A 27029-nucleotide genomic window follows, 5' to 3' on the forward strand; every position below is an offset into this window, starting at 1 on the left:
ATCCAAAGGGCCTTAACAAGTGGACCCTTTATTGTTTTCCTGTTTTTGGGGGGATTTTTCATTATCTTACAAAACATTTCCAGGCCGACACAACGCAGGAATTTCATGACCGTTTGTGTCTCCAATTTCAATTTTCCCCTCTTTATTAAGGCATAAACTGAGTACTTTTACGATTGACACTTGAGATGACTTAAGTGCTAATAACTTAAACTGAAGCATCGTTACCAGACTCTACCAGTCATTCAACAAAAAAAGAAAACATTTGACTACTTGGGAGCACAATTGCTTCATACCAGAAATATCACAGATAAATATCTCGGTGCCGAGTGAGCCGGCCGCTTGTTCGGGCCATAAAAGGAAGAAAAGGTTCTTCTGCTGCCATCGCTGATATATTCACAATGACAAAAACCTTTGGAGGAATGCTGGGATTCCTTTAACGCTCCAGATAAGCACTCATTTACTCTCTCAGTCTGATTAAACAATTTAGGAGATGAAAACAGCCCCACGCTGAGAGCCGGCTCAGTGGTGGGCCCCGCAGTCTGGCTCTTTATCAGCCCTGTAAGAGGCTCGGATTGTGATTTACACATTAATGACCGTTTATCTGTTTGCTCACACTGCCACTGTAACCGAGGACAACGCTCCTTCATTTTTTTCCTCTCCCAAAGACTGATTTCAGTGATAAATGCATGAAATTGTAAATCCTCTGCTTTAAACGGCTCTCGTATGTATAGCTGAGTGTGTGGAAGTGTGTGTGTGTGTGTGTGTGTGTGTCTGCTCTCGCACAGATGTGGTTTAGATCTGTAGGCCCTGTGCCCAAATCAATGAGTGGTAACTGGTGAACTGAGAGGGGTTAGTCAGAGGTGAGTGGCTGCACAAAACCCTCTCTCTCTCTCTCTGTGTGTGTGTGTGTGTGTGTGTGTGTGCATGCCTGTAAGGAACATCGGCTGACAAGGACTTTAACCTCTGTCACTGGCCCCTGACGGCCCCAGCAGCTGCCTTGGATAACTGTTCCACACCGTATCAAGCTGGAGCGCTTTCACCCTAAACCTGTTCCTACTGTCACTTATGGAAAACAGAGCAGTGGAAAAAGTAGATATTGTAGACTGTAGAAGCTGGGAGACTGTGAGAGTGTAACTATGTCCACTCAATGTACAGTAAAGGACCCAGAACGTCAATAATGATTGGGTCGCTAATCCCCATCAGGACCTGGAAGATTCCTGGTGTTCCAACCCTGGAATAATGGAACAAGGAAAGAATGTGTGACAGAAAAATATGTGTGTATGTGATTTTAGTGGTGATACTTTAATGAGTACGATGTATTCATGTGATCCCAAAGTCAGCAGCGAGTCATGAAGTGGACACGTCACCCCGTCGATCCGACAAGAGCACCAAGCGTCTCTAATTACTGTTTTTGCTGGCGTCTGCCTCAAAAGTACCTGAAAGCTCCGACACTAAACCATAATGAGTGTTTGCGTACCGTCAGGCATCCCATGAGGCTTTGCTCGAAAGGTCTCTGGAAGGCCCGGGGATCTCCACACCAGTCCAGCAGCTCCGTGGCCGCCGAGTGGAAGTTGGCCGGGTTCTGTAAGTGCTGCGGTTAGGAAACAATGAGAGAGAGAGAGAGAGAGAGAGAGAGAGAATGAGTGAGTTCTTCTCCAAGTTACCTACAAATTGTAAAAACACCCAAACCCAAACACTTTTCACGGCCTGACTCGATTTAACGCCTTGTGTTTCTGCACGACCCCGCGAGGACCCCGGTCTCCTCCCAGCCTACGCCCACGCTGGGCTCCTGCTGCATTGTGGGAAGGAGATCACACCCATATCAACAATGATGCCAGTGTTTCTTGGTAATCTCTCTTGGCAACACCCCTCCCTCACTCCAGCCCTCAACCCTGTGACCCGCGCCGCAACCAAATCCACCCCTCCGGTGCTCCTCGCTCTCCCGCTCGTTCGCCGCCCGTCCTCGGAAAACGTAACGGAGCCCGGGCTCTCCGTGTCCGGCGCTGGTGTGTGTCGTCTAATCTCTCTCTGTCTTCTGTCTCCCTGTCTGTCTCTTATCCATTGGGGGCTGAAACAGTGGAGTCTTTTCTTCCCACTGTCTGAGGCCTCCTCACAATAAGCAGTTTTAAAATTGGGCTCCCTTTCTTCACGGCTCAGCAGGTTAATAGCTCAGAGCTGCGGCTTGTATAGCGGCCCGGCCTGAGCCCACTTTAAAGCGTTTATTATCCTCATCTGGGCTGCGCCGTCTTGTTTTGTGCCTCCACGCAGAGAAGGTAGAGCTATTGTCTTTAGGGGGCAGCAGAGGTGAGCTTTTTGAAAGGGAAGCTTTTGGCGGCGCCTGACAAAAGTGCTTTGGAGCCAAACTGGCCGAACACGCCAAGCCCGGGACCCGCCCACTGAGAAAATCCCCCCCGAGCACCAATGATATGATGAGTTTCAAGAGAGGCCCGGAGTGACTCAGCTTTTGTGATGTGAGAAGATTAAGCATTACTGTTAATCCCTTAGCGCCCCCCCCTTAGACCCCCCCTCCCTCTGCTCCCCTGGTGTTGGTGCTGGGGACAAATCGGGAACCATTCAGTGTTTCCACCGCAAAAAAAGATCCCGTGCAGACTTTCTAGGCACCAAGAACTTCCTGGTCTAGCGTGAAGGGAAGCATCGTGTCACACCAGGAGACTGCAGATGTGTCGCAGATAAACTCAGAGACAACAAGAGACATTTAGCTTCGTTTACGCCAAAACTAAACTGTAACTAAGCTCAGAAACAAAAAAAGTTCACGGGGAGAGGCAGAAAATAGTAGACTCCTTAGTGGGTTTGTATCAGTGGTTGGTTGTCGGGGGAACATCATTAAATCTGCAGCTCAGTTCCCGGGTTAGCTGAGACGCAGATCTTTCCGTTTGGTGGCAGAGAGGTGACTGCGGTTTGGGCTGATGAAGAGAAGCAGAGCGAGCGAGAGAAAGTCAGAGAGAGAGAGAGAGGGGGAGGAGAGGAATCTTTCGGAGACGAGTGATCATAATCTGACACGATCGGCGCTTGACGGGAGGCACGTCGGCCTCCGGCACGAGAGGAATCAAGAGCGAAACCCGGCGGGGGGGCGTCTGCCGCCATCTGAACTCACGGCTCCTCCTGCCGCAGTGTTTAGTCGACTCTGCCTGACACCCTCAACTCTGCCGTGAGGGGGAGGACGGCGGAGTGAAAAGGCTCGGCCCAGATTGAGGGGTGGTGGTGGGGGCGAGGGGGGGGGGGGGGGGGGGGCGAGGGGGAGATGGGGGGTGTGTGGGCTGAAGGGAGCTGAAGCTGTTCTCCTTCTTGTTGCTATTCAGGGTTGGATGAGGACAAGAACGGGGAGGCGGGGGCGAAGAGAAGCGAGCGGCAGACAAAGCAGCAGACATCCGACAGGCTTCCTGGCCGAGGTGATGGACTGATTTGGCCCTTTAGAGGCGAGCCGGGGATGTTTGGTGCCCACCTGGCTGCCTGAAAAACACCTGGACCTCTGCCAGCGGCTCTCCCCAAACCTAAACGACACCCTGCTGGCACTGGAGCGACTCGCGGCCTTTGAAGTCTGGTTTACTAAGAGTTCAATTACAAAAGCTGAGTATATAAACCAGAGTACAACCAGCGCGTTTATTAAACCGCAACCGTAAAGTCGGGTTGTTTACTGCGCGAATCAGCGACGCCTGAGTGAAGAAGTGAGGGGACTTTGTAAACGGCGAGGTGTCGTTCAGGCGTGTTTGCTCATTCCTGGAGTCTCTCAAAGGCATAGCTGAGGTTAAAGTACAAACATCGCAAACAAAAACGTTAAATACACAGAGAACAGAAAAGACACTTGGGTTAAAGTATCAAAAGTGTTTTCCAGCTTTTCAAATTTGACAAAAAGGCAGAACAACAACAAGTCCAGGACTCTGCAGCAGAAACAGAAGAAGAAGAAGGCAGACAGCAAACAGAAGGTACGGATATCCAACGTTAAGGGTTCTAGTGAGGGAGACGTAGCCTGGAGATATATTCACGCAAAACGGAGAAGGAGAAGAAGAACTGATACGTTAAAGAGAAGTGAAGCGATGGTCTGGTGTGTGTGTGTGGAGTCGGGGCGTGATGGTGGGCGCTGGGGGGGGAGGGGCCAGGGGCGTTTGACACACATTGCGGGAAAAAGAGAAATGTCACTTGGTCATTACAAACCCAAAGGCCTGTAATCGTCCTGGTGCACAGCGAGGCGCCGTGTCACAGGCATGATGGGAGATATAAAGGATCACGCCCACGAGCACCAAGGAATCAAACCCACAGACAGACGGCCAAACAGCCAGTCAGTCAGCCAGCCAGAGTATTAATCACAAGCAGAGGCGGTAGCCTGGGGTTCTGTCTGTCGGTCTGTCTGCATGTCTGTCTGTCTGTCTATCTGTCTGTCTCCTTAAAGCTGGCAGTCAAGGAAGCATTTAAGCAAAACCACAACAAGGACCAGCATACGTCAACAGTCAGGAACGTAATGTAAGAGAACACAGGACCAGGAGGGAGAAGACAAGCAGAATGTGTAATGCTGTTAGTCTCTTTGAAGTCTCAACCAGATTTACTTCCCTCTGTCTCTCTCTTCCTCTCCCTCTCTCTCGCTCTCTCTCTCTCTGTCTCCTGCTCTCTCTCCCCCTCCCCTCTCTCTCTCTCTGTGCAACACGATCTGTGTGACTGTGCGACTGTGTGTGTTAATGGCCAGACTAACCAGTGCCCATATAAGGTTTTGCCTGGAAAAAGGAGGGAGAAGAGAGGATTCACGGCTAATTTACTCCGCTTCCATCCAGGTTTAGAAGAGAATATATTCAAAATATTGCGAAAACTCAGACGACATCGAGAGACATTTTCCCTCCTGTGCTTCCTCTGATGCTCGTATGCCGATGTATGTTTTTGTATCATTGTTGCGTCCACTCCACGTGTTAAAATTAGCAGGAAGATAGTTTGATGTTTGGATGTTTGGATGTCTCCGAACGCACAAGGGGACACACACACATATATACACACACCTGTTTGATGCACAGCAGCCTGTCATTGGTCTGCTGGATGTGCCGGTCCATGGATGGTAGCGTGTTCATCTTGATGTCTCTACCGCAACGCCATTAAACTTCTTTAATCTGGGAAAAACAAGAGAAGAAGAAGAAGAAGAAGCGTACGTTAAATGAAAGAACCACATTTTCGGCCAGGTCAGGAGAGGTTGTGGACCTTTTGAAATGGAAGCAGTGACTTACAAAGCCCCCGATACTGGACGTGTGGCGCCTTACAGATGTGCTTAGGAAACCCGCGATAATGACTTTGGCTTCATAGTACCAGTGAGAAAAATCACTTCCTGAATCTTCCGGCGAGGGAGAGAGAACATCAAGCGTTATCTCCCCTTTACAAGAAGCACACCTCACAGTCAAGGTTATCGCCGTGGCTAAGACAAGTCATTCATGCCCACATCTAACGGCAGATAAGGCGCCGCTTCACACCGCCTCTCTTCCTCTCTTTCTCTCCCCGTATTGCCCGGTCCTGATCCGGCAGTGACCATCTAAAGAGGCCGGATTAATCAGTATCCCACCGACTTGCCAGCGAGGCCTCGGTCCCTCACCATCCCTCTGTGTTTATCTCCATCGCCGTTGGATCCGCCTCACATTCCTCCACACAAAAGGGGGAGGAAGGGGGGTGGGGGGGGGGAGACAGAGAAACCCCAGGCTGCACTCCAGCCGACCGCTCTAGAAAGCTGCTCGCCGCTGATAAAGCGTCCGCCAAGACCCCCCGCTGATGGCGAGAGAGGCAATATAGAGCTCAGTCGTGGAGTTTTCACATGTAAAGCGTCATGTTGTGTGCTTACTGCAGTCTCGCGCACACGCATGTAAACACAAGAGCTCAAATTCTTCACTTTGATTCGGAATAAAGGTAAAACTTCAAAGAAACACTTTAAGAGCAAGTGTGTGTTACTAATCCTCTGAGTTTGAGAATTACCCCAGTAGAATTACGAGGAGAGCAGTTAGGAAGTCTTCAAACACGGGTGTGTGGATTGCTCAGGCGGGTGAGCGGGGACAGTGAGGAGGCGATGCAGGCAGACGGTGGCGGCGGGGAGAAAAAACGGGCTTTTTTCAGGTTGATGCCACGCAGCTGTTAACTTTACATGCTGACCTCAGATTAAATGAGATCAACTCTCTGTGGCCTCTGCTGCAGTGCTGTGGTGTCACCCGGCGGCCAGCAGATGTCTCCCTCTCCTACTGCTAACCGGCCAGGCTCTCCCCCCGCCACACACGCACACACACACACACACACACAGTCACACACAGCACCCAGAGCAAGTGGGCTCCTTTAAGCTCCAACGAGTGCTGCAAATCCCCTTCAGCGGCCATCCACGGACCACTAACAGGGCACACTCCAGCCCAGCGCTGGCCGTCTGACCTTGTGGCTATTGATTAACTGTTTCCCCTCCAGCTCCCCCGCTGCCGTCCCGACACGGGCCGCCGAGAGCGAGCACGACTGCTGAGGGTGGGGGTGGAGAAAGCTCGCCTCCCTCTACCCTCGGCTCAATCACGGTGCTGCTCACTACTTTTCCCTCAATTTTTCCTTCATTGCCTCTCTCGCACTTTAACTGGATCCCATACACACACACACACACACACACACACACACACACACACACACACACACACACACACACACACACACACACACACACACACACACACACACACACACACACACACACACACACACACACACACACACCCTCCCATAGTGTGCAGCGTTTTCCTTTGTCGGGTTGCTAAAGTAAAACTGACTGAGGTAGAAATGTGCCGGACGTAAGAGTGGAGCAAAGAGGGAGATGGATTTTCTGACAAGCCGCCTCCGTACTGCACGTATTTCCCTCTATATGCTGAATCAGCAACAAGCATATTCAGCAAATGATGGAATCTGATTAATTCCACACGCATGCACGTGTCTCACTCGCAGGTCTATTACAGCCTGGTAAGTGATATAAATATCTACACGGTAAATCTAAATTACAAAAAACATGATATCAGGAAACCGGTTCAGATGTGGTCGTCCATCTTATTCAAGTATGTTTAAAGACTTAGGTAAGTACAGGTTTAGATTAAGCCTCAGTTAATGAAAACGTTATGGTCACACACATTGTCACGGTGAGCTCGGGGTTTGTATTTTTGAGACGGTAGTTGTTTCATAGGTGAGTATACTGCTGTTGAAACTACAGACTTTGTGTGCCGATAAATGATTTGAACACAAAGGTGACATCATGACAAGAAGAAGGAGCGTGTAACCCTTCAGTACTGAGCGGAGGACAGAACCTGACTGGCTGTCTGGACTAACAGAGGCACCAACACGCTCACGCCTGTGCGGGGAAAAGACGCGTTGCATAACAGAGGACGATGTTTACTATCACAACAAAGCGTGAAAATCTGTCATCTTCATCACAGGGAGGAAGACGAGTCCAACGCTTTAACAGCATAACGCAGTTGTCGACGGCTTCGCTTCCCCGCAGACTCAAAGATTACGGATGTAATGAAAAGTGTAAAGGTTTCTTCTCTTTCCTGTTTTTTTTCCAGAATACTTAACTTCCTCTGCTGCTGCCGCTCTAGCAGGCAAACACCGAGGACGTGCCTGCTTAATCTTTATTGTCTTCCAAACATCTTAATCAGCTCCACTCAGCACTGCTTACCAGAGGTGCAAAGCAAAGGATTACACATCCAATTATACTGTGCATATTACAACCCTGCTCTCAACAGCAGCAGGAGGACGCTATGAATCATAGCAGAGCAACAAACCACAAACAATACTAACATCACAAGGAAGCTGCACTCTCTCCCTCTCTCTCTGTCTCTCTCTCTGTCTCTCTCTTCCTCTTCGTTTTCTCTCTTTCCTGAGCAAAACAAGCTGGGGGAAGCGGAGCACGAAATAAGTGCTCAAAAACAAAAGCACAGTAATATGAAAAGCACTGGAGTATGGAGGGGAGGGAGGCGAGAGAAAGAGAGAGAGAGAGAGAGAGAGAGAGAGAGAGAGAGAGAGAGAGAGAGAGGGAAGGAGAGGGGTAGAGAGACAGAAAGAAAGGGAAATGATCTCTTCATTATCAACAGCGGACACATCAAAAGCACCCGCACAAACACACACAGACGCACACACACACAGGCACATTCACACCTGCCATTGTTCAGCACGCAACCAAACTTTTCCCAGAGTTCAGTTGGTTTCTTTAGGCGCGCGTGCCAAACCCTGGCTCCATTCATCGCAGGTGAGGCGGTTGTTGAGGAGATTTTAAAGGACATGTAAACGTACTGGAGGAGGGAAGCACGTGGGTGAAGCCTGTCAGGGATCATCTTCCAGAACATAACTATCACTCCTGCTCCAGCTAGGCACAGTGGGAGATCTGCTCTCCTCCTCCTCCTCCTCCCCTTCCTCTTCCTCAGATGTAAGCTCTCCGTCCCTCACTGATACTGTCTGTGCTTTTCACCATAGCCCTCAGACATCATTACAGCCACCCAGCATGCCACTCCTTTTTCCACCACATTCCATTTTCCGGGCTATCATTTTCTTCTTCGCTTCGCCCCCATCCCTCACATCTGAACCCTCCCGCCACTCTTTCTTCTCGCCCACCCCCGCCTCCCTCCCTCCCTCTCTCCTTCTCCGGGGCCCCCGTGCTTGAGCTGCCATAACAGGAGGTGGAATGGATTCATTTGCTCTAATGTGGTCTGGGTTGCAGCGTGGCACGGCACAGAGCGTCTCTCTCTCTCTCTCTCTCTCTCTCTCTCTCTCTCCCCCCCTCCCTCTCTTAGTTCATGTGTTTTCAAACAGGCCAATCAACACCACTCAGCTGCACTGGCCTCTCTCTTCCGCTCTCTCCCGGCCTCCCTCCAACAATCTGTGCTCGCAATGAGTCTGTAAAAGCCACTGGCCTCTTCTCTCTCTCTCTCACACACACACACACACACACAGACACACACACACAGACACACACACACACACACACACACACACACACACACACCGCACACGCACTATTATCTCTAGTGGCAAACTCAAATAGCCAGACAGTCTCTTTCCTCCCTCCAGTCTGCTCCTCTCTCAGCTACATTTCATCATATCTCTGCACACTTCCATCGTCTCTTAGTTGCATTATTGCTGCTTATCCACTCATTGACTAATCTCTCCTTTTGACTTGTTCCCCCTCAGCCTAGCAAATTATAAATCAGCAAAAAAACAAAACACACAGACTTCTCCCGAGGGTGTACAAAATTAATTAAACTCCAAATGTTGCTGTTTGTTTATCTTCTGTTTTAATGTGACAACTACAGAAGCACGGGGCAGCAATGTGACACCCAACACTGCAATGCAAACAGCTGTGATATGGGGATATGTGAGCTGCTCTGTTGCTGTCTATAAATATGGAGCTTCGGTTGTGGACTATTGCAGGTATGCGCCACCAGATACTCCTGGGACTTGCTGATCATTCCACCACTCAAAGTGTGGGATCAGAGAAGAGCACAATGTATTTAGTGGGTGTTGAAGCATCCTCCTTCCTTCAAGCAGACACGCCAAAATGTCACAATCTGATGGAATATTTGTAGTATTTAATGCAATTTCGTCAGTCATTTCATTGGGGAATATGGTTCCATGCAAAGCTACTAACTCAACTACATTTTCAGTAGCTTGACGGCAACATAGCTACTTTCAAAACCATGTAGCGTTTCCAGTAACTTACTATTCGTTCCACAAGTGGCTCTGCAGATTAGAAAGAGCTACGCAGCTACTGCTACTAATCAAATGATTTGTATTTGTATTATTTATTTATCTTTAAAATCTGTGATGAATACACTGCAGAAATAAATACAGATGTTCATATTAGTTTAATCATTCACTTGGAGAGTAACAGAGCATAAATAGTAGCGCCAATGTAGTTGCTCTCAGGATCTTGCAGTGTAGTGAACTACTCCTTATTAAGAGAGTAGTTTAGCTAAGTTAACTCATGGGTAGCTTGTAGCTTTAAAAGCTACCCATTCAAAGTAGCTTCACCGGTTTCAAATTTGTACATGTGCCTGTGTTGTTGTTTTCTTCAGCCCTCCGGAGCATCAGACCAGCTATCCACCCTTAAGATACAAAATCAGGTCATCCATGAGCTGTACAGAGCTCCAGCATCACATGATGAATGAATGAACTCCTTATTCCTTAGAATGTTCCAGTTGCTGAAGACTATAAATACCAGCTGGGGAAGATTGTATGTCCTGGCTGCCACATACGATTTTCCACTGTCGCGAAAGGCAAGATTCTATCACTCGTGATGCACGAGGGATGGGGCAAGCTGTGTGTGTGTGTGTGTGCGTGTGTGTGTGTGTGTGGAGAATACAATGCAGGCCAATGCTGTGTAGCTTTCATCTCCAAACCAGGCCACTCTAGGACCAAGAGCACAGCATTATCAACTGAGGGAGTGTATAAATCTAATAAGTGGAAAAGTGGAAAAATATATTATTTTCAATGAGAGGAGAGAAGAGGAGGAAAGGAGAGGAAAGGAGGAGATGAGAGGAGAGGAGGGGAGTAGGAGGGGGGTCAGTGATTGACAGTGCAGTCTGACAGGCTTGTGTAAAGCTAACCTGACTCCAGCAGAGCTGTTGGCTCACACTCCGCCCCCTGTGACTGCTGAATGGGTAAACTGACAAATTCCGTGTCCTTCGGTTTCAGCAGCACCGGCAAACCGCTGACCCAAACGCAATTAAACAACAAGCACAGGCGTGAGTGTAACACACCAGCGTACGGTAGCACATGAATGTACATATGATCGACTGTGTGAGGGGAGAGTGATGAACTGTGAGGAGGAGACAGAGAGACAGAGAGAGAGAGATGGAGAGAGAGAGATAGAGAGAGAAGGAAAGAGAGAAAGAGAGGGAGACGGACAGAGAAAGAGAGAAATGGAAAGGGAGAGAGAGGAAGGGAGGGAGAGAAGGAGAGGAGGAGAGAAGGAGGGAGAGAGAGAGCGCGAGCACTGCAAAGAGGGAGTGTGATTGAATCTGTTCAGTAAGCCATGAAATGGTGCTGGTGTCATTAGGGACAGTAAATATATATCTGTGCCAGTCTGCCCTCCGTTCCCCTGGAGACAAAACACATTCTTATGAAAACCAGCACACTTGATGGAACACTAAGTCCTGTTGTGTAGCAGCTCCACTTCCTCCTCTGATCTTCCACCAGACAAATCCAATTAACCACAAAAACACAATTCTGAAGCATTTCCAATTAGAACTCCTGTTGGAGTGTGTGTGTGTGAAATATGCACACGTGTAACACTTGCTGCTCTTCTTCTCTCTGATATCCTGCGTGTGAAAAGTACTCAGCCAAAGGTCAGCAGAGTCCTATTATCAAAGCATCAGGCGGTGAGGGAAAACACTCGGCCGAGCTCATTCTATTACTGCAAGAGTGATCAATAGTACAGAGCAAACTGAATAACTTTAAGCCGGGTGTAAGCAGGCAGCTGGGACTGTGGGTGTCTAATGGTAAAACTAATTAAAGTATAAAAAGGCCTGGAAGTACAAAATATAAGCACATGATTAAACTGAGCTCCTGTCAGCTGTCAGGGCTTTTATTCTAACGGGACCACAAGGGTTTCCTCTCTTTTCTGAAGACTTCCAGAACCTTCTGAATGTTCCAACGTCCATACATAATAATGTGATACTTTGTTTTCACCTAAGTCGCTTGGATTATCCACAACGTCAACCCGCAGAGCTGGGAACAGATACACGCCTTGCTCAAGGACGCTCAAACAAGGCAGATGTTTGGGCCGGCGGGTCCCCAGGTGGAATGGCAGCCTGCGTGCCCGACGACGCAGGAAAACACAAACACATCACATTTCTCTACACACCAACAGGATTACAAGACGACTGTCACCGAAACAAGCAACCTCAGAGACACTGAGACCTTCCTGCACAGGTGCTGGAGGGATGTACTCGTTCATCTTGGTCTCTCTCTCTCTCTCTCTCTCTCTGAGTGTGTGTGCGAGTATGAGTCGGAAAGAACGCCAAAACATCCTTGGTGGTGTGAAAATGAAACTGCCTAATGATAAAAACAGAGCGGCAGACTTAGAAGAGAAGAGTGAAGAGCGAGAGGGAGTGAGGGAGAGACAGAGAGATAGAGAGAGAGTGAGGGAGAGAGAGTGAGGGAGAATGAGGGAGAGAGACAGAGAAGGTGAGAGAGAGGGAGGGTTATGGAGAATGAGGGAGACAGAGAGACAGAGAGAGAGAGAGTAAGAGAGAGAGAGAGTGAGAGTCCACACAGGTTCTATTAGGCACAGTTGGCACATAAACCATGTTTAAAGGCTAATGTGTTTCACTGCGCTCTTTCACAACACAGAGGCACTTACACCCACTCATGATGTGTGTGTGTGTGTCTGTCTGTGTCTGTGTGTGTCAGAATCACTTCACATTCCCCTTTGCTTTCTCAAATATGAAACAGGCGTTTGGTGTAACCGTCTCCATGCAGGTGGACGCAGCAACGCAGACCTCGGAGCCCTGAAAAGGCTTGTAAGGTTGTAAACGTCCTGGTTTAGTTGTTCTGGTCTAACATGGAGAACCTGAACCAACAGCTAAAGGAATTTGTCCTGAACTGGCCTGTAAGCTTCGTCTTTGATCGGTCCTTCACTTCTGTAATATATCAACCTCAACATGGAACAAGACATCGACGTTCTGCAGTATGTGTGTGTGTGTGTGTGTTGTCGGCTGGCCAATCAGAGTGGAGCAGAGTCACAACATATAACGCTTCTGAGTACACACACTGGAGGGTGGAGCAAAAAGCCTTTCCTGACACAGAGGGGAGGGGCTGGTGTGTGAGTGTGTGTCTTTGATCTTTGTAATCTCAACATGACTAATCGTATAAACAAGGAAAATGACACAAACGTTGAGCTGAGGGGCGGGGCTGCAAACTGGAACTCTGTGTCTTCTGTGAGTTTGGTGGAGTATCAGCATATGATGTGATTATACATGAGGGTATACAACACACACTCTCAGTTTCACTTCTGTACGGAAAGTAAAGCAAACCTCCATGTCTACATGTTGGGACAAGTGACCTACAATTGTAGGCGGAGACACAAAAAAGTGCAAATGGGTGTGGCCTATATGAATGGATGCAGATTGGCTCAAGGAATCCAGGGAGAAATGTTGATGTAGTAGCTTCCGGTTCAAAGGTTAAAGGCCATAACAGGTCGATCGCTACCAACAAGGAAAAGATTCTTCCCTGTATCTGTGGATAAGGTTTGAGATATTCTGCTAAAAGACAAACACAAAGGCAGTAAGAACACCAGAGCCTGCACACTTCCCCTTTAAACCGCGACATTCCAAGCACGCAACCGGACAAGATGGACGGAATGGAGCGACAGCGAAAAGGAGAGAGAAAAACAGTCATATTCCATGTAGCAGGGGGGCGGGGGGTGACACGCGGGGGGAGATAGGGGGGAAATGGTTGGAGAGTGGGAGAGGGAGATGGCGAGAGGTCATCCCTGGGTAATTTGTTTTGCTCCTCTCAGAGCGCAGACACACAGGGAGCAGGTAAACCAATTACAGTGTGACATGAATCACTAAGACCTACAGGCAGCCGCGCCGCCGAGCAGCCCGCCAAGCGCCGGCCGCCTCTTCCCGCGAGCGCTGGTCAATCACCAGCCGCGGCCCCTCTTGCCTCCGCCTGGCCAGAGATTGCACATCTGGAAAGAACTGATGAGCGAAAAGAAAAAGGAAAACAAAAGTACGTATAGGTTCCCCGGCTCTGACAGTTTCGTACATCCATCTTGAAAGGATTTGGGAGGGAGCAAACAGGGCCACGACCACAAACTGGGACTGTCATCGCCGCTCCACCTGCACTTAGTCAAACCTAACCTGACAAGCGTGCGTTTTGGCTCTCCTGACGCTTCCTTTGAGGATATGGGCGAGGTTGCATGTTTGAAACCCAAGCGCAGCCAAAAGCACTCGGAGAGGTGCTAAGTATTTACACGACAAGCACTCCAGCAATTACTTTAATCGCCCTGCAGCTGTCAAAACAAACACGGCGTCGGTTGCATCAGTGCCGCTGGCTATACGAAATACCAACAGGAAGGAAATGTGCTCGTAAACAAACGGCTAGGTCGCTTTTTCTGCCGCGATCGTCGAAAAACACGGGGTTGAAGGAAGTTGACAGCGAGGGGGGATTGGCTCGGGATTAGACATCGCCTTGGCACTCTGGGCTGTGTTTGATGTGGCCTTGGTGCACATTGTAGATTCAAGAGGGGTAAATATTTGATGAAGGCTGTTGTGGTGTTGGTCTGGTTCCTGCCAGGGGCTGTTCAGAGGGAGCAGCTAATAAAGACGGCAGCAGGAAGGGTGTTGATCATAACAGCGGCTCTGGGTCGGCGAGAAGTGGCTGCAGCGGAGCCTGTCGCCCCTCCACGTGTTTACCAAAGCTGCGCTAATGTTAACACAGCGGGGCGAGGAGGCCGCAGGCCGAGACGGATGCACGGACGTGTCAAACGAAAAGCTACCCAACGTAAATAGTGAATCGAACTCGTCCTGGCTCAACACCAACGCAGAAGTCAACATTCAGCCTCCATTGGCTGTTCAAAGCATCTTCACCTCCTGCTCTACGTGATGGCAACACATGTCACAATGGATGAAGAGTCAAGTTAGGTCCAATTAATTAACAAGCACATTCTTCAGTCAAACTGAAGAAGATACAAATTTGAACAGTAAACTAAACCTCAATCTGATTTAAAAGCAATGACCAAGAAATGGATGAATGAAACTGCTTTTCCGTGAGGTTCTGTTTGGTGAAAGTCGGAACTTCAGACTTCAACAACCGTCTCGGGTTCCATTGTTCTTTTTCACGTAGGACTCTTACATTTTCAGTTTCAGAGTTGTCCGTAACGTGTCATTATTACTCGCCAGGGCTAATTGCGGAGACAAACTTGATGATATAATCTGGTGAACAGATGTATCCGCTTTCCCACCAGGGGCCAACAAAAACAGGGACTGCGATTGGTTGGTTGACTGGATGTGAAACAGCCACTGGTGAGGATTCACTAACCGATTTCAAAAACCAATGTAATGCATTTACACAGACACACATACACATACACACACACATACACAGTCAGACACAGGCTGAAGAGATTTTCCAAGATGTTAAATCTGCCATTTTGCTGCCCATTGAAATTAATAAGGGGCCTCTGAACTGCTCGCTGAGAGCCACTAACTGGCCATTTGCACCGTCTGGCTCCAGTGGAAAAGACACTCCCTGTTTGCTCTCTCTCTCTTCCTCTCTCCTCTCTCCGTTTCACCCCACAATCTCCTCTTTCCCCTCTTTCCATCTCTATTGTCTTCCCACCATCTCCACCCTCTTCATCTCATGCTCCTCTCCTCTCCCATCTTTCCACTCCCCCTCCTCCTTGTTCCTCCTTCCCACCCACCTCCTCCTCCTCCTCCTCTCTAGTTCTCTCTCCCTCTCTCTCCATTCCTCTGGCCCTAAAACCAGCCCCTCGGCCGCCCGCTCGTGCTCACTCAGATGGCTGTTACCATGACAACCCTGTTCTTTCAGCTCTCGCAAAATAATGAAGACAATGTGTTTTCCATTTAGATGAGTTTTCTGGCGCAGCGGGGAGATACGGAGTGTCCATCTTGCCTCCTCTTTCACTGCGGAGGAAATGTAATAAAAAAAAGGGTTTCTAACCTCTCTCCCTCCCTCTCTCTCTCTCTTTCCCCAACACTCCCTGCCTCTCACACATACACACACACACACACAGGTTAGGGTGCTGTGTAAGCCTGCTGGGTGGTACAGTGAACCCGGTGTTTTCAACCATCTCTCCATCTGCCACAGCAGAGAGAAAAGCAGTGAAAGGTCTGGCTGGTGTTGCGACAAAGCACGTCGACTGCAGCACAACACACACACACAAAATACACTCCCCGTGGGTGTCATCTTAATGCATTAAAATGGAGTGACAGGTGGAGATATATAAAAAAAAGAAAAAACACAAACCGCATTCAAATGGCAGTGGCCAACTTGTGTGCAGACAGCAGAAGAAAGTCTAATGTGATAGATTACAGAGTGCTGCTCCGTGTTGTCAAAGCCAAACTCTGACAATGATAAACTGTGAAGATTCCAAGTCTTGTTTGGGTGTTTTGGGGCTTAGCGATAGTATTTTTTGCAAGCAGAATTCTCCAGCGAGGGAATAAATGTCACCACGATGAAATTGAAAGTGCTTTTTCTTTTTTTTGTTGTTGCTGGTGCAGATTATCAACGCACGATCCAACTGCTTGTCAAGCACAGAGGAACATTTCCGCTGCAGTGAGAGGAAGTCCCAGTGTAACATCCTGGCATTTCATATCCAACAGTTTAGCTTAAATGGGCAAATTTCAACAGTTTCACGATGCCAGAAAGGGGAATTAAGACACTGATTTATTAAGGCTCTGTCGCCAAAGCACAGGCAGCAGTAAAATATGTTGAAAAAGCGATTACCATTGTTATGGCCCCGACTCCAGTGAGTGTACATCAAAAAGACATAAAGACAGAAATGACAACAGAACATGAAATACAGCATCGTAGATAAGTTCTGTTAATGCCACTCCGGGCCAGTAGGGGGCGCAGAACGGTCACGAGCAGTGAAGGAGGCTTGGAGCAGGAAGGATGTGACAGAGGCAAAATAAAAGTCCAGTGTCCAGGGACATTTGGACCAATGACAGCAAAGGGGGAGGAGCCAAAAGTGAAAATGACAAAAGACAACTAAGAGACGCTGAATCATCCTGTCCTGAGCCGAGCAGGAAGCCTTTTTGACCGCAGAGTAGTACTTGGTATATATGGAGTACGAAGAGGCCTCCGGAGCTGAAACACCAGCATGATGTAACACGACAGTTTGGGTCTCCAGTATTAGTTACTGCTGTTCATAAACGCTGTAATAACATGAATAAATTAAAAACCTCATATTGTAGATCAGGCGCTGTGGTGTACAGTGTGTTCCTCTGTGAAAATATGGGGTCTGTCGATTAAGAGAGGGAGAGAAGAGACATATGAGAGAGGGAGAGAGAGAGTGAGAGAGGAAAGGGGAAGGAGAGAGGGAGGAAGAGAGAGAGGGACGGAGGGAGAGGGGGAAGGAGAGAGGGAAGGAGAGAGGGAGGGGGAAAGAGAGAGGGAGGGAGAGGGGGAAGGAGAGAGAGAGGGAGGGAGAGGGGAAGGAGACAGGGAGTGAGGGAGGTAGAGAGAGAAGGAGAGGGGGGAGAGAGGGAGAGGAGGGTGAGTGAGGGAGAGGGAGGGAAAGGGAGAGTGAGAGTGAGAGTGAGAGTGAGAGTGGGAGTGAGAGAGAGAGAGTGAGAGTGAGAGTGAGGGGGAGAGAGAGAGAGAGGGAGAGAGAGAGCAGTATAATATGTGTATGTCTGTGTGTTTACAGTGGAAATAGTGAGTCTGGGACATTTCTTTGGGTCTCTTTTCCAGTGTTTATGGAGAGTGGTGAGGAACAACACTTCCTGAGAGGAAAGCCAGCTTTCCGAGCCCAAACCCTCTTCCAAGCCCCACAGACGGGGGGGAACTCTCTGTCTCCAATTTATGTTTTCCACCAAGCACTGCGTAAACAGTGTGTGTGCGTACGTGTGTGTGCGTGTGTGTGTGTGTGTGCACGGCTGGACTAATCGTGGACAAATGAGCCAAAACATCTCTGAGTGCAGTGCGATGGTTCTGTGTTTACCAGCTGTAATGGGCCTTTCTCATGGCAAAGCTGTTACACGAAGATGGTCAATACCAACCAGCTTCATCTAAACCTCCTCCTCCTCCTCCCTCCTCCTCCTCTTGCCCGGCTATGTTCCTCTCCTTCTCACATTCCCTCTCCTTCTCCCTGCGCTCGTCTCTCCTCTTAATTACATCCAGATCAGACTATTAATGAAGTCGGTCTGATTTTAACAACACCTACAGGGAGCTAAGCGAGTTTCTCCTCAGCTAGCGAGCATATCAATTCAACTCCTGGCTCCTGGCCCTGACTGATCTTACTATTGTGGCCAATTAAAACGCACGCTAAAGCAAAGTCGCTGGTTGGCAGTCATGTGGCAGATTTCCGCGCGCTGCAGAACCGGCCGGGCGAGTTCCTCCGCTGTTTGTCTAAAGGCACAGGGACAGGATGTATCATCCATCAGCTCCGTGCTGTTTGAAGTGCGGGGAGGTGGCGACAATTCTCCACACGTGCTGACATATACATTTAAACAAGCCTAATCATCAGCTGAAGAAATGCCATCGTATCGCTTTCTCGCTCCTCTGCTGTTTACAGGCCTGCAGTGTGGTAACGCCGCACACGCTTCATCCTCAAAGCGCCGCCCTCCAGCGACACACGTACAAACACAAGCTGGGGGTTGTTACATTATGGACTTCCATATGTATCTACAGCCACGGCAGGCTTTTGATGAGCAGGTAAGTGAGGGGGGTTTAAAGTGCTCTAGTTGCTTCCCACACGCATCCATATTTGATGTACAGCACGTGGCGGGAAACAGCCTCTGCACTCCGGGCGCTTTGATCTCCACGACGCGCTCCTGTCACAAAGCGCCGAGCTACGCCGCGTGCTGCGAGCGCCCCGTCTATAGGTTTATACGCCCGAGTCTGAGTGTGTGTCTGCTTCTCTGTAATACCATTGTCCACTGCCACCTGCAAAGCACAGCAGCATTAGAGAACACACACGCACGCCACACACACACGCATATAAATCCCAGCAGATCAAAACGCTGCACTCCATCAAATCCAGTGAAAAGCCTGTTTACTGATGATCTGGTGTGAAGACAACACGCAAGAGAGAGAGAGAGAGAGAGAGAGAGAGAGAGGGAGAGGGAGAGAGAGAGAGGTGAGGGGTGAGAGTGGTTGACAGTAAAGCAGTCGGGGAGTGGCCGACTGCAGCAGCTTTTATTGTCAGCCATTGTAAAGGAGCTAGGTGGGATAATTGGTCTCCTAAGCTCAATGCGCAGCAGCATGTATTTTTAATGAGCTCACACTGTTGCTCATTTCATATAGAAGCAAGAGACTGCAGATACGGAACAAATGCACCCAGACTGAGGTCCATTTTCTCCTCTTTTGTTTCGTCGGCCGTTTATCTGCGTGGACAGAATCAATAGGATTCCTCCGATTCGCAGAGGGCGTGTGACACCGTTGCGTAATCCCAGTCTGAGTGTGAGATTGGCCCGTGGAGGAGCCGCGCCAGGAGGCGACACAGTCGCCCAGATAAACGGCTTTACAAACGCATAACTCACTCTGAGTAAGCGAGACGCAATTTGTACTCATTTCAATCGCATTTACTTGAACACACAACGTTTGATTTGTTGACTTTTATCGCAGTATAATCAAAGGTTTAAAGGTGTGTGTAAACACACCCTCTCAGTCTGCAGTCCTCCTGTCCAGAATTATGACCGATGCTTCAGAAAATGCGTTCCCGTGACTAAAACAGGTGGTCGTCTTGGTTACACAGGAGTGCTTGTGTGCAGCCTACTGACCCCGAACAAAACAAATGGAACAACCGACAGTCCACTGCTGCATACACACACACCTGCAAAACCCTCATGTGTACAGGGACACACACACACATGCACATCTGTAGGTTGGGCTCCAAAATATGAATAATTTGACCGCTCCCACACACACACATGCACACCTACTGAGTTTAAGTGTGGTTCAAAATGTCACGTAGTTGTTCAGTGATGAATCGCAGTGTGAGAGAATGGAGGTCATCTGCCACAATGAGGACAACCGACCTGCTGGCTTCCTACGGCACAAACATTTCACAGAAACTGATTTTTTCTGCAGATTAGGACAAGCAAACGCTGCTGTAAGAACGTTCTGTTTCATCTGTTTGCTTCCTTGTCCGAGTCGGGTTGAGTCAGACTCAGACTTTTGGATTACAGGTTTAGCTCGGGTTCAGAGCTCCAGGTTGGATTGAAACTCTGTGAGCGGCGCAGACGAGACGACGATGCTCAGCCAAGACACGGCGAAGGGACTACACACACACACACACACACACTCACACATAGCAGCTTCAGCCAAGACTTCTGACCCAAAGCACCCTGTAATGTTCTTACTGACCTCACAACAGCAACCCTGGCATTACAGCCGCCTCAGGCAAATGACCGTGAAGTTAAAAGCCTGGTGGCAGAGGACAGAAGCGCCCTAAGTTAAGTGAATTAAGGAAACTAACTCAGTGTTTGAGACCTGGTGTGTGTGTGCGTCTCTGCTCGTCGGAGGGCAGAGCGCCTGGGCCGCCACCTGCTGATAGCATTTAACATCCTGGATGTGACGTTTAGGGAGTGACTGAGTGGACGCTGACGCAAAGGCCGGGAAAGAGCCGACTTCACACGACAGAGGATCGAGCTTGGGCTTAGAGGGGCGACATGAGGTTAAAGGAGGAAAGAGGAGGATAAAAGAGGGTGGATGAGGGATAAGGAGGAAGTGAGGGATAAGGAGGAAGAGGAGGAAAGGTGGCACGTGGGGGGGGGTGTGATTAATGACAGGTCTCTCTCTCTCTTTCTCTCTCTCTCTCTCCCCCCCTCCCTACTCTTTCGCTCTCTCTCCAGGGACCTCCCAGACCTCCTCCAGCATCCCACCTCCACAAGTTCTCCGGTCTGGCTCCATCCATCAACCCTCCGTCCCTTCCCCAATCTGATGAAGCACAGACAGGCCCGACCAACACAGAGAACCACCCCCCTTCTGTCCTCCATCCCCGACCCCCCACCCCCACCTCAACCCCAACACTCCCCCCCTGCTCACACACACACACACACACACTCTCCTCACAGCCGCAGAATTCAAACTGCACCTCCTGCGAGTGCGAGTGTGTGAGCGAGTGTGTGAGCGGAGCGACTCCCCAGGTGAAAAATGAGCAGCTAAAGGATTTCATGGGAGCCCAGATCAGAGGTGAGCCCCTGCATGCAGGCACAGCAGGGCTGCAGAGCAAAGTCAATCCATTACTACAGCACTGAAGTTACACAGTATTCCTATTCTATCTGACTTTGTACTATAGGAGGTGGCTGGTTCATAGCTACTTTACACATTAGGAGCCTGAATGCAACGTGAAACTGAAGGATTTGTGGATTAATATGATTCCATCCCAGTACGCTCTTGGTTTCCTTCCCCAAGTGGAGGGACTGAGATTCTCATTAATGATGCATTAACACGTGTTAATGCATTAATAATAATCAAGCTCTGATATGGAGCCCGTTCTTCAATGACAGCCACGGGAATCACCAGAGAGCTCCTGAAACCAGATTTTAAGTATGGCAATTCTGTAAGTACTGCCAGTCGATGTGATTATATTTTCTCTTGCTCTCGTGTCTCATCGCTGCTGCACAGGAATTACAGTTTGATACGTGATGATATCTGACTTCTAATGGCTTCTTGTCCTTCCTTGTTGTGCCTGGATGGACTCTTAGTTAAATCAAGCCCTTCTTCTAGTACCTAAGTGTTAGAGTAGAGATGCTTTTCATTGTAGTTTCATTGTAAGGGTGGTGGGCGGGGCCAAACAAGCGTCGGGACATAGACGCTCTCTTTGATGGGAGTACAAAAGCGGCTAAACGCCCCCCTCCTCCTCCCCCCTCACCCTCACCCAACCCTGCACCAATCCTCTCCTCTGACCAAACAACACACACACACACACACACACGCACACACACACACACACACACACACACACACACACACACACACACACACACACACACACACAGACACAGTGAGGCGCAGGGAGCTGAGCAGAAGCATCTGGATCACACAAATGAATTCTATTTTCTGACGGCAGGCTGACAGACCCACCGGACGGCCGCCGCTAATCTACATCCTCTCCCCCCTCCCACCACCACCTCTAATCTCTGTCAGAGACACAGAGAAGGACAGGACACAGCAGAGAGTGTGTGTGTGTGTGTGTGTTTGACAGAGAGAGAGAGGGAGGGTAGGATTGATCTCATCTCTGCACTCATTGGTCACTTTGCTTATGTCACTCAAGATAATGGAAGACGGATGATGTTTCATTCACACCATTGGCTCCCTTGTTTAATTTGCTGGTGTAGTTGAGCGTTCAAGAGGAGAAACAACACACTTCCACGGAAGCTGCGACACGGCGGCTCACACTCACAAAGATCGGGAACGCCATCTTTCAAACACACACACACGCCCCAAACGTGTATTCTTCAGATTATATCTAACTGACTTTGTAATTTACCCCGACGTCCCGTGGGTCTGTGTGTGTGTGTGACCCTTACGAGAGTCGGGGGTGGACGTTGGCGCAGTGAGGATGAGACGTGCGTGCGTGTGTGTGTGTGTGTGTGTGTGTGTGTGTGTGTGTGTGTGTGTGTGTGTGTGTGTGTGTGTGTGTGTGTGTGTGTGTGTGTGTCATGCGTGCTACAATATGTGCTTTGTATTCATTGCAGATAACAGGAGGCCGTTGGAGAAAGAGAGAAACAGCAGACATTGATTTTGTGTGCTGGGCAGGCGTTTCTCCATTCCAGAGTCTGGTCGATACACACACACACACACACACACACACACACACACACACACATATAGCCTGAGAGCAGGGAGCACCGGGGGGGTGAGGTGGGGGTTATACACCAATCTGGACAGTACATACACATCAACACACACACATATCTGTAGTCAGCAGCGAGTGAACACAAGGCCTGTCAGGTAATCACAGCTATCTTATTACCCACAGGCACACACACACACACACACACACACACACACACGATAAGAGGCGAATACCAGCACTTTGTACACACGGGCCTGAATGAGAGCAAAATGAACAAATGAACTCAATAAGGCAATTCCTTTAGTGTGAGTGGAGCAGCAGAGGGTGTGTGTGTGTGTGTGTGCGTGCGTGTGTGAGGGGGGAGGGGGGGGGGCATGTTCAGCATTAAATCCTTTATCAAGTAGCCGGCAAATCAAACATTGATTTTCATCAGGCAGAGTGCCGGGGGCGATAAGGATCTCCCTCATCAACCCAGGCAGCGCCCGGCCGGTCACACACACACACACACACACACACACACACACACACCAGCCATTACCAGAACACAAACACACAAACACACCAGCAGCAGCAGACGACACTAAATGAATTTTTACATCGAATTGTAATTGCCGCAATCTGAATAGGAAAAACATTTGGCAGTGTTTGTTGTTGTCGGTCTGGTTTGGAGCCAGAGGGGGACGAGACAAACACCAGCCTACACCCAGTGTGCACAGCGACGCTGCAGCAAGGGAGAATGTGAGCCGATCGAATTCTGCTCAAGCATCGCAAAGGTCTCAACACACCGTAGGCCAGTGTGTAAGTGTGTGTAAGAGTGTGTAAGCCGGCACAAATGACAGAATATGCAAGTTGTTCTTATTAATGCTGCTGTCGGATCAGGAGATTGACGGGATTTGCATTAAATTGCCATTAAACTCGTAACTCAATGAGCAAAAACACTCAACTCAAGCTCGACTTAACACGCCAACACGCTCTCAAACCCATCGACTCCCTCCAAATTAAACTGTCACAGGCGTTTTAAGCCGTTAGCCGAACGCTAGACGTGAGTAAGATGCACACAGAGACGCACACAGGGACACACACCCAGGGACACACACAGGGACGCCCAACAGAAAAACTGGCTCAGGATATGGAACCATTTCCTGTCCAAGCAGAGGCGAGCGGGAGGGAGGGAGAGACTGACGGAGGACGACAGGCACGGTTTGTTACGTAACGGCAGCGTCGCTCTTCATCTCTGCTCAGGCACGCCGACACGTGAGGCTGTCAAGAGTTTCCACTAATTACTAAAACCCCAAACTCTGTTTCAGGGGGGGGAAACCCAAACACTTTTACCTTGAGTCGCTCTCCTGCACACTGAGGGTCTCAGGTCGTACATGACACCTCAGCTCACTTCTGCACTTTGATATGAATGCGTCCGATTGAGGGCAAATCATGTTTTCATCATTTGTACGTCGATACGCTGATGACTACCAATTACTTGTGAATGGCAAATGTGAGAGACTCGATGAGCATAATGATCCCAGCTCAGATACACAGCAAAACAATGACAGAGACCATCACCCTCCTCATCGTGGCTCAACATAAGGTTTGAAATCTGTCCGGCACTTAAACACCTCATGAATTGTCTAACGCCTGCTCTGACTCAGATATACGTTTCATTAAGAAATGAGAACACCTGCATGAGTAAAACGTGCACACACACACACACACACACGCACACACACACAGACACACAAAGGCACTTTAAGGACACACACAAAACTCGCAATCAACAAGAACTGTGTGTAATTTTAGCGTCAAACACACCAGCAGGTGCAGCAGATATAATATCACTATCGCTTTGTGTATTGTACCTGCTACTGCTGTCGGCATCTGTGTGCATGTGTGTGTGATAGAGTGTGTGTGTGTGTGTTTGTGTGTGTGTGTGTGTGTGTGTGTGTGTGTGTTTGTGTGTGTGTGTGTGTGTGTGTTTGTGTGTGTAACAAAAGAGACACCGTAGGCATACAGTGCTCGTATTTCTAAAGCCAACGTGTTGAGTATTTGATAAAGGAGTCAGAAAGTGGAGAAGAGAGGAAGGCGGCGGAGAAGCGCACTGTGTTCACCCCCGCTCAGTATACATTGAAGGCGTATGTGTGTGTGTGTGTACAGATACGGATAACTGCTGTACGTCCAGGAATCTACTTGGTTGTGTGTGGATGAAAAGGCTCAATGTCAACGTTAAAAGGCAGCTGTCAGAAACACAAAGATGAGCAGTGAGAAAGTCTGGAAGCCATTAAACAGGCAACACACACACACATGCACACACACACCATATTTGCTAGAATTCAATTAAATAAATCAAAACTACAAATGAAACTGCGGAACAAACACACACACACACACAGACAGACATATGGGACACACACAGATCAAACATCGCTGCATATCTGCGTGTTAAGACTTTGATTCCACTGCGATTAAGTTGATAAATTGAGGTTAGACTCCTCACAGTAACAGACGCAGATTACACAACAGCACATTGATTTATTCAGGGATGTAATCATCTTAATCTGAGCGAGACGCCTACAACAGCATTTACTCAACCCGCCGACGTCAGTGGTGACATTAATTCCGTCTATGTGCACATGTGAGTGGCGTTGTTGTACTTCAGAGTGTTGACAGCGTGTAAAGGTGACACGCTGGATCTGTGGGAGTCATTTTGGTCGAGGCTCCTATGGTCCAGTCATTGATTAGACCGAAGGGCTGAGGCTGATTGGAACAAACAGCATGTATGCGATCAGCTCTTTTCCCTTTTCACAGTTCATTAAGACGAGCCTCTTCAGCGCCGCCTGTTGTGAATGGGGGAGGAGGGGGAGGGGAGGAGGGGGAGGGGAGGAGTCTGGGCTCATTGCAGCCCCACTAATCCTTCATTTATGTGAAGTACGTCGATATAGCCGGCACTGCAGCAGACCCCCATCTTCCACTCCATTCTCTCTGCCTGCCCACCCCTCCTCCTCCTCCTCCTCCAGGTGCTCCTTGAGATCCGGCCCATCTCTTCTCCTTCCTCTGGACAGAGCAGAGGGGGGATTGGGAGTAATAAGAGAGAGCAGCAGGGGTTGGATGGTCCTGGTAAGGTTATTAAGCCTCACACACACACACACACACACACACACACACACTCACACGCCTGCTATGCCACAGGGCTACTGAGGTAAGGTCCCAGGGGGCCGGGGGCCTTTCTGCCTGTGTGTTTGTGTGTGTGTTTGTGTGTGTGTGTGTGTGTGTGTGTGTGTGTGTGTGTGTGTGTGTGTGTGTGTGTGTGTGTGTAGAGATGAATGATGAGGCCACCCATCTTTCTTTAAGGCTTATACTGATTCTGATATTCTCCGTCAGAAGCAACAGTGGATGAAGTACTGCAGTGGAAACACAACGTACCTGCATTCAGAATACTGAGGAAGAATAACAAGCAGGAAAACTCCAAAGTATCCAAAGTTAAAGTATTCATTGCTCTGTCATTCCTCCTTAAACGTATCCTAACGTTTGTCTGCTTTCAGGTCAGCTGCTGCCTGAACCCTTTCACCTCCATTCCTCTTCTAAAGGTGAGCTATGACCAAATGTTTGACTTCCTGTGGCGTCTAAAGCCTTAATCAGCAAAGTAACTAATCTTTAAATGGGAGGATTTTTATCCAGTTTAGTGGGAAATGGCCTTCAACGGCATTTAGCCCATTATGTAACAGTAAAACACTCCATTAAAACCTAAACAAATGAAATTCGTTTAGGTGGGTTAACGGCTCCTTAAGGCAGAGTAAGACATGTTTAATTGCAGGTTTTATAGACTGTATTACACTGAAGAGACCCTGGTTTCCTATCTTAAGCAAAAGTGAGGAGGGTGCTAATGAAACCTAATCAAGGAGAGGAGAGGAGAGGAGAGGAGAGGAGAGGAAAGGAGAGGAGAGGAGAGGAGGAGGGGCTGCAAACCAGGGTGCATTGTGGTCTGCCTGTTCTCTGTGTTACACAAAGCTGGGTCTTCCCTCACTGCTCAGCTGAGCAATCAGGTCAGTGCATCTTGACAGACACAAAACACGCAGACGTAAACACACACACACACACACTCACACACACACACACACAGCGCGTGCAGCCCGCAGCTGTTGCCGATGATGTCAGTCCCGATTTGGCCAAACTAGCCTTTTGTTTAGCAGCATGAGCAGAGCAGGAGGAGGAGGAGGAAGAGGAGCAGGAAGAGGAGCAGGTTTCATCCAACAGTTTATAAACTCTGAATGAAGATGTTTCCTCACCTGCCTCTGTTCCTCTGTGCTGAGTAAAGAGACGCTGCATTCAGAGAAAAACAGCAGGAACAATAACAAAAATAATAATACCAAGTAGTAAAGATTGTAGCACATAAAGGTACAGACTGATAATATTAAGGCTGCAAAACAGTAACTCTCTCTCTCTCTCTCTCTCCCTCTCTCTCTCTCTCTCTCTCTCTCTCTCTCCCCCCTGATGTAGTGTTGGCAGTACTGTCTAAGAAGCTTAATTGGTACTTTCTCATTTTTCCTCT

The 27029-nt window shown here is 48.9% G+C and overlaps 1 protein-coding gene across 2 annotated transcripts in view; it reads right to left on the bottom strand.

Annotated features, from left to right (window-relative positions):
* zmiz1a (zinc finger, MIZ-type containing 1a) overlaps positions 1 to 27029 on the bottom strand; it is a 97840-nt gene that overhangs the window by 25420 nt on the left and 45391 nt on the right. For both annotated transcript variants that reach the window (XM_076160317.1, XM_076160318.1), the window contains 2 exons: positions 5004 to 5111; positions 1478 to 1591 (listed from right to left, as the gene is read on the bottom strand). In XM_076160317.1, coding sequence (XP_076016432.1) covers positions 1478 to 1591; positions 5004 to 5072 — 183 coding nt within the window. In that variant the 5' untranslated portion in view covers positions 5073 to 5111. The remainder of the gene's footprint in view (positions 1 to 1477; positions 1592 to 5003; positions 5112 to 27029) is intronic.

Source organism: Genypterus blacodes, unplaced genomic scaffold (assembly GCF_046128005.1).
Source record: "Genypterus blacodes isolate CSIRO-AG114 ecotype Tasmania unplaced genomic scaffold, CSIRO-AGI_Gbla_v1 ptg000105l_1, whole genome shotgun sequence".
Lineage (NCBI taxonomy): Eukaryota > Metazoa > Chordata > Actinopteri > Ophidiiformes > Ophidiidae > Genypterus > Genypterus blacodes.